General features: G+C 27.0%; 1 protein-coding gene across 1 annotated transcript; it reads left to right on the plus strand.

Moving 5' to 3' along the window:
* Nucleotides 1-1875: 1875 nt before the first annotated feature.
* ATGA2OX3 (gibberellin 2-oxidase 3) lies at nt 1876-5939 on the plus strand. The gene is made up of 3 exons (XM_016337446.3): nt 1876-2281; nt 2554-2896; nt 5516-5939. The coding sequence occupies exons 1-3, from the start codon at nt 1884-1886 to the stop codon at nt 5753-5755; spliced, it is 981 nt and encodes a 326-aa protein (XP_016192932.1). The 5' UTR covers nt 1876-1883; the 3' UTR covers nt 5756-5939.
* The last annotated feature ends 1049 nt before the right edge of the window (nt 5940-6988 follow it).

Consider the following 6988-nt stretch of genomic DNA (forward strand, 5'->3'; position numbering starts at 1 on the left):
TCCTTCCTTCTTTTTTGTCAATTTTTTTTAATGGGTGGGAGTCTGATGTACTAAAGTTAAAAAATGATTAAAGTGTATTATGTCTCAAAAAAATAATCAGAAACAAGATAAAGTATCGAAAATATTTAGTAACAAAAAAAATTAGTCAAAAATAGATAATTAATACATGCTAAATAAGGCAAGTTCTGACAGTTTTTTTTGTCTTTCTAACACTATCGATAAAATATTTACCCATAATTAAATATCAGTGAAGATTTTTCATTGACAGTGATACTCATGGCCTGATATAATCTGTTAGGGTAAGGGTAGATGCTTTTATTTGTTGAGGAAGCTCTATAATTTAAATGGCCCCTCCCAACTCTATGCATTCTTGCCCTATATATATGCCCAAAAGGTTGTCATTGAATCCGCATGTTATTGGTGCTTCCTTGTGATAGCAACCTTCCGTCAGGGTAGTCACATGAAATCTTAGACAACAATATCACCCATAAAGATTTAGGATAGTGACCCTAATAATTTACTCTTTTTTTTTTCTAAGTCAACTACAAATTGGCTCGGAACTACCTCACATCAAATTCATGTTTGTTAATTGTTACCCTCTTTTAGTTAACACAGTTGTCTCTTAAAAAAAAAATTACTAGAGTTAAAACTAAATGAGTTTAACCCAACCACAAAAACAAGTGAGGAGAAAGTATAGAGGAATAATGATCATGTTAAACAACCTAAACAATGAAATAAAAAAGGGTTAAAGTGTAAAAAATAAAAATAAAATTTTTAAAAGAGTAATTAGGGGTAGATTGTTTTTTTTTTTTAAAGTATAGGTAGACAATGAAAATACTAAATAATGTGAATAATGGATATATCGGATGTTCATTTTACTAGGTGTGTAGATGGTTATTCTAATATTAAAATTTAGGTGGATAATTTAGAAATGTAGTGTGTTTTTATTTTATTGTTGGTTGTTCATATTGTTCAAAAAATAATTGATCATCTAAAATAACCTTTTTTTTTTTTACCTTCTGTGGTCTATTGTTCACAATTCTATTAGATAGACATCGGAAATTGGAAATAATGAATTACATCTCAGACTTATGAATAAATTTAATTAATTCAAAATTTAAATTTTAAAATTAAAATTAACCTTTTTTTTAACTTATTATGTTGTTTAAAAAAAAAACGTTATTTCTATACTTTCTCATAACTACATGCTTGATTGAACATCTTAGACAGAAAATGTATTGCCTTAATAACCCTTCGGAAAATTGACCTGGGCCAAAACCTTTTCTTTAACTCACATTACATAGCTAATAAGAAAACATATGCGTGGAAATTGAACAAAAGTCTCACCCATGACTAATAATAGAATTAAAATAACAAATATAGTTTTTTTATTTTTGTATCATTATTACAAGATGAAAATTCAGATGCAGTCAACTTCACATGAAGTTGATAGCTAAGAGCCGTTAGACAAATTATCTAACGGATCTCAGCTATCAACTTCACATGTCTAACGGCTCTCAATTATCAACTTCACGTGAAGTCCTGTATTTTCATCTTATTGCAAATACTATTAACATTTGAACCATATTGATGAGTTGACTAATGCGAGAGGCACAGAAATAACACTAAAAAAGGTTCAAAAAGTTCGTACGACTCTACTGATATAATAATATAAGAGACTTACCAGAGAATTAGTAGAATTTATAAAAATATATTATTAAATTATTATACTAAAAGAATTAAATTAATAATTAAAAATACAAATAAAAAGAAAATAAATTCGGATGATTTTTGAAGTTTTTATATAAAAAGAAAGAGAAGAGAGTATAAATTGTGATTGATTCTCGTCTAGTATTGCAAGGAATTGAACAAGAAAGAACACCATGGTTGTTAACGTTGTGTCCCACACAAGCGCATTAAACCGCTTTGTCCCCATCAAGCCATGCAAAACTACTCCTCCAACCATCTTTTCCGGCACCCCTGAGGTGGACCTCTTCCACCCGGAGGCCAAGACAATAATGGTCAAGGCCTGCCAGGACTATGGCTTCTTCAAGCTCATCAACCATGGCGTTTCATTCGACCTCATCTCCAACCTCGAAAACCATGCCCTTAACTTCTTCAACCACCCGCAGTCTCTCAAACACATGGCTGCCCCGCCTCACGACCCTTTCGGCTACGGCAGCAGCCGAATTGGCTCCAACGGGGACGTCGGCCGGGTCGAGTACCTCCTCCTCTCCCCTAACTCCCTCCTCATTCTCCACCAGTTACCCGTACTCTTCAGGTTCCATGATTCATGTTAGATATACAATCATTTATTATATAATAATTTCATGACGCATTCCATATTTTTTATAAGAGAAATGTTAGGGGCAGCAAGTTTTGTGATTTGTAGCTAGGAAGTAGTCATTAATGATATTTTCAATGATATGAGATTTCATCTAATGGTGTGAGATTATTCACTCTTCTTTTGCTGGTTACATGCTAACCAGGGTGCTGGCACCTAGATTTTTTCTTTTTATAATAAAATAGACTCAAATAATTTTGTTGTTGAAGATGCGCGTTGGAAGAGTACATGGTGGCGATGAAGAAGATGTGCTGCGAGGTGCTGGAGGTAATGGCAGAGGGACTGGGGATTGGGGAGAGGAATGCGCTGAGTAGGGTGGTTGGGGACGAGAGGAGTGATTCGTGCTTTAGGTTGAACCACTATCCGCCGGTGGCGGCAGAGGAGGATGGGAAAATGTTGATTGGGTTTGGGGAGCACACAGACCCACAGATAATATCAGTGCTTCGATCGAACAACGAATCGGGGCTTCAGATATGTCTTAACGATGGCAGTTGGGTTTCTATACCACCTGATCCTACTTCCTTTTTCATCAATGTTGGTGACTCCTTGCAGGTACCCATTCACTCTTTCTTTCCTTCATCTTACTATCTTAGTGTTACTCTTTTCTTTGTTTCAAAAAGGAAAAGCATAGGTAAATAAAAAAAATACTAAATAATATCAATAATGTATTTATTAGATATTCAATTTAATAGGTATGCAGATTTTTAATTAGATGTTTATTTCTTTTAATTTGATTTATTCGTACATAGTTAATAATGGTTGGATGTTTAATTTATTATTTACTAGATGTGCAGATAGTTATCCTAATATTAAGGTTTAGGAAGTAATTTGAGGTGAAGTGATTTTTTATTTTATTGGGTCAATTTTAAAGCCCATTGTTCATATTGTTTACAAAAGTCATTGTCTACCTAGCAAAACCTTTCAAAAATGTTATTCGCACACTAAAATCAGTCACTAATATATTTGTATATAAATATATATGTGATTTAATTTATTTTTAATATGTATTTATATTCTAATATATATTTTATATTAGTGACTGATTTAGTAGCTAATTTTTGTGTATACATAACATGATCATTCTTCTTTAAGGGACAAAATAGTTAGGAGTGTCTAATTTTTGGGAATGAATCATCTCAATTGTTAACAAAATTTGAGAGTGTAAAGTGTGATCTTTAACCCTTTATTACTCTCTCTCTCATATTTATTCTTAGTCCCACATATAAAACTAATGGTGAGAGATCACACTTTACTCCCTCAATTGTTAAAAAAATTTGAGAGAATCCATTACCCTAATTTTTTCAACTATGTTACGTGTACATCAAAATCAACTACAAAAATTAATCACTAGTATAAATTATATATTATAATACAAATACACATTGAAAATAAATTAAATTATACATATATTTATGTATAAATACAGTGTTAGCTAATTTTAATGTATAAATAATATTTTTAAATCTTTTATATAAAAATATTATTTACATACTAAATATTCTTAATATTTGTATAAAAATAAAATTATATTAATTAATTGTATATTTAAAATATTTTTTAATTAATAAAATAAAAAATATATATTTAATTATTAAGATAAAATAGTTAATTTTTTTACTTATTTTTTATTTATTAAATTTAAGTAAGCATTTGATTATTTTTGCGATAATACTTGTTAAGATTTTTAAATATTTATTAAATTTAATTTTCATGCAAAAAAAATTGTCAAACGTTTATATTAATTAATATGTTCTTTTTTATTTTTTTTCTAATAACAATTATGTAATTTTAGAAGATAGAATAAGTATAATAATACAATACTTATTTATATTGATTAGTAAATTACATTATATTTTTATGAAAACCATTTTATCTTTTTGCATAATTTTCTATTAAGATCAAGATGTTTTAACTTTAAATTTTTGTATTTTTTTATCCCGTTTGTTATTCGTATTTTTTTTCACGTTATATCAATTTTTCTTAGACTATATAATATATAGATTATAGAATAAAGTATTATTTTAATTTTTAACATTTGAATTAAATCCTCATTTTATTCCTAATATTTAAAACATCTCATTTCATTTTAAATGTCTTATTTTGTCTTATTTTAATTATTTAAGTCAAAATAAATTAAAAATTTTTAATCCAAAATTACTATTCTATTATGATTTCCTTCAAGTAGCACCAAAAACTGTAATAGAAAAAATAATTTTTTTTGAAAAAAATAATTTTGACCAAGAAACAAAAAAATAACGTTTTAAACATTAAAATCAAAATTAAAACTTAACTAAAATATTGAAAACTAAAATAATATTTTATCTTATATTATATATGTCTAATTCTATAGTACCTTTTGTTTTGTGCTTAATTTATCTAACTTACCTTTTAAAATAAAAAATTAAATGTTTAGAATTCATTAAATATTACCAATTTAATTTTTTTAACAAATTAAGTACCATGCTAAAGGCACGTTAGCCAATAGCATTATATATATAGACTCCACATCACATTCAATATCAAAGAAAAATAAGTGATTGTAATCTCATAAAAAAAGAATATAGATATCATTTTAGACCAAATAATACCCTACATTCTCAAGGGAAGAACAGGAATCATGTCTCAAGCTTGTTCCTCATAATCTGCCAGCGACTGATGTCCTTGTTTAAGGGGTGTATGTACCTATGTGTCCGAAAAAAAAAAAAAATCATATATCCTTACTATTATATTGCATAGTTAAGAAAATGACATTCCAATATTTGATTCATTTTACTAGTTAGTAGTTAATTAGTCTTTTATTATTTTCTCCCAAATTTTTTTAAAGGATAAAATATATTTTTGATTTTTAACGTTTGTAATTTTTAAAAAAAATATTTTTAATGTTTAGTTGTATTTAATTTTGTTTTTATCGTTTTTGATTTATGTTAAAATTATTCTTAAACATTAACTTCAAATGTTATAGAGGCAAAATTAACAAATTTTAGAGTTGTTTTAATACAAATAAAAAAAGTTAAAAATAAAATTAAATAAATCTAAAATAAAAAATAAAATTAAATATTAAGAATATTTAAAAAAAACGCAAATATTAAAAATAAAAAATATACTTTATCTTTTTTTGTAAAATATATTTTTCTATTTGGTTTTATCTAATTTGGTTTTGCACACGTGAAGGTAATGACCAATAGAAGGTTTAAAAGTGTAAAGCACAGGGTATTGGCAGAGTCAAAGCAGTCAAGGATGTCAATGATATATTTTGGAGGAGCAGCATTAAGTGAAAAGATAGCACCATTGAAATCACTCATGTCGAAAGACGAAGAGAGCCTTTACAAGGAATTCACATGGTTGGAATACAAGAATGCTGCATACAAGTCAAGGCTTGCTGATAATAGGCTCAGCCTCTTTGAGAAATAATAATCTAATCTCAAATGATGAAATTAAATATAATGGCAGATTGAGTAAATCTTTAAAATAATCTTTTTTATTCACAATTTTTATTATTTTAGTCTCTTAAATTCAAAAATTATTATATTAATTTTTGAGATTCAAATACTATATTAATTTTTGAAATTTTTTTAGCGTTGAATCAATAAATAAAGTACTGAACTGTGACTTAACAGGTTGGACACATAATTAAATGCCACTGTTTTGTTTAATGCTTAAACAAGACAAAAATAAAAAGATAAAAAAAATATTTATATAATATACAAATTATTTTATCTTCGCTTGTTATTTAAAATAATCGATCTCATTTTTATTTATTTAAACATCAAAATAAAATGATATTATTTAATATTGTGTCTAACATGATAAGTCAGAGATAACTCAACATTCTAAAAAATAATGATAAAAAAGTCAAGAGACTAATATAACATTTGAAATTGAATTTCGATAATTAATATAATAAATTTTAAATTTAAAAGACTAAAACAATAAAAATTGTAAATTTCAAGAACTATTACAAAAATTTAGTCTGTCAAGCATATATAATATTACGGTTCCGTTACGTTACCAACAGCATATCTGCCAACTTCTGCCAACTCTTATTTATAATTGTGTTTCATAGAAGTATGTTCGTAGATGTGTCTAATAAAAATATCTTTTTTATAGCTGTGTTTAATAGACGTGTCTTTATAGATATATTTTATGGATGTGTCTCTTTATATATGTATTTAAAATATATTAATTATTAGATACATCCACGAACACACTTCCATGAAACACAATTATAAATAAGAGTTGGCAGAAGTTGGCAGATAATATATTTGTACCCTATACTTTTCCATAATATTATTATTACGTCGGATTGGGCGTTAAGCTTCCCAAGTTGCAATCAAGCTCAAATAAATTTGGATTCTCTAAATTTTAAATTTGTACTTTAGAGGATAAAGTGTGATCTTCTACCTTTGAATGATTTTTTTTTTATATTTATTTTTTATCCTACCTATAAAATAAATGGTGAGAGATCACATTTTATTCTTTAAAGTAAAATTCACACTTTAGAGAATTCAAATCCTATATATATTAGCTTCGGTCCTTTTTCATATTTTTTAATTGAAATTAAGAATGTAGACATATATTTGGAGAAGGAGGAATTATAAGTCAAACATACATGTGGGAACTCTTTTAAAATTAGTTATTCGTATA

The sequence above is a fragment of the Arachis ipaensis genome, chromosome B3 (genome assembly GCF_059453495.1).
Source record: "Arachis ipaensis isolate K30076 ecotype BB chromosome B3, ASM5945349v1, whole genome shotgun sequence".
In the NCBI taxonomy this organism is placed as follows: Eukaryota; Viridiplantae; Streptophyta; class Magnoliopsida; order Fabales; family Fabaceae; genus Arachis; species Arachis ipaensis.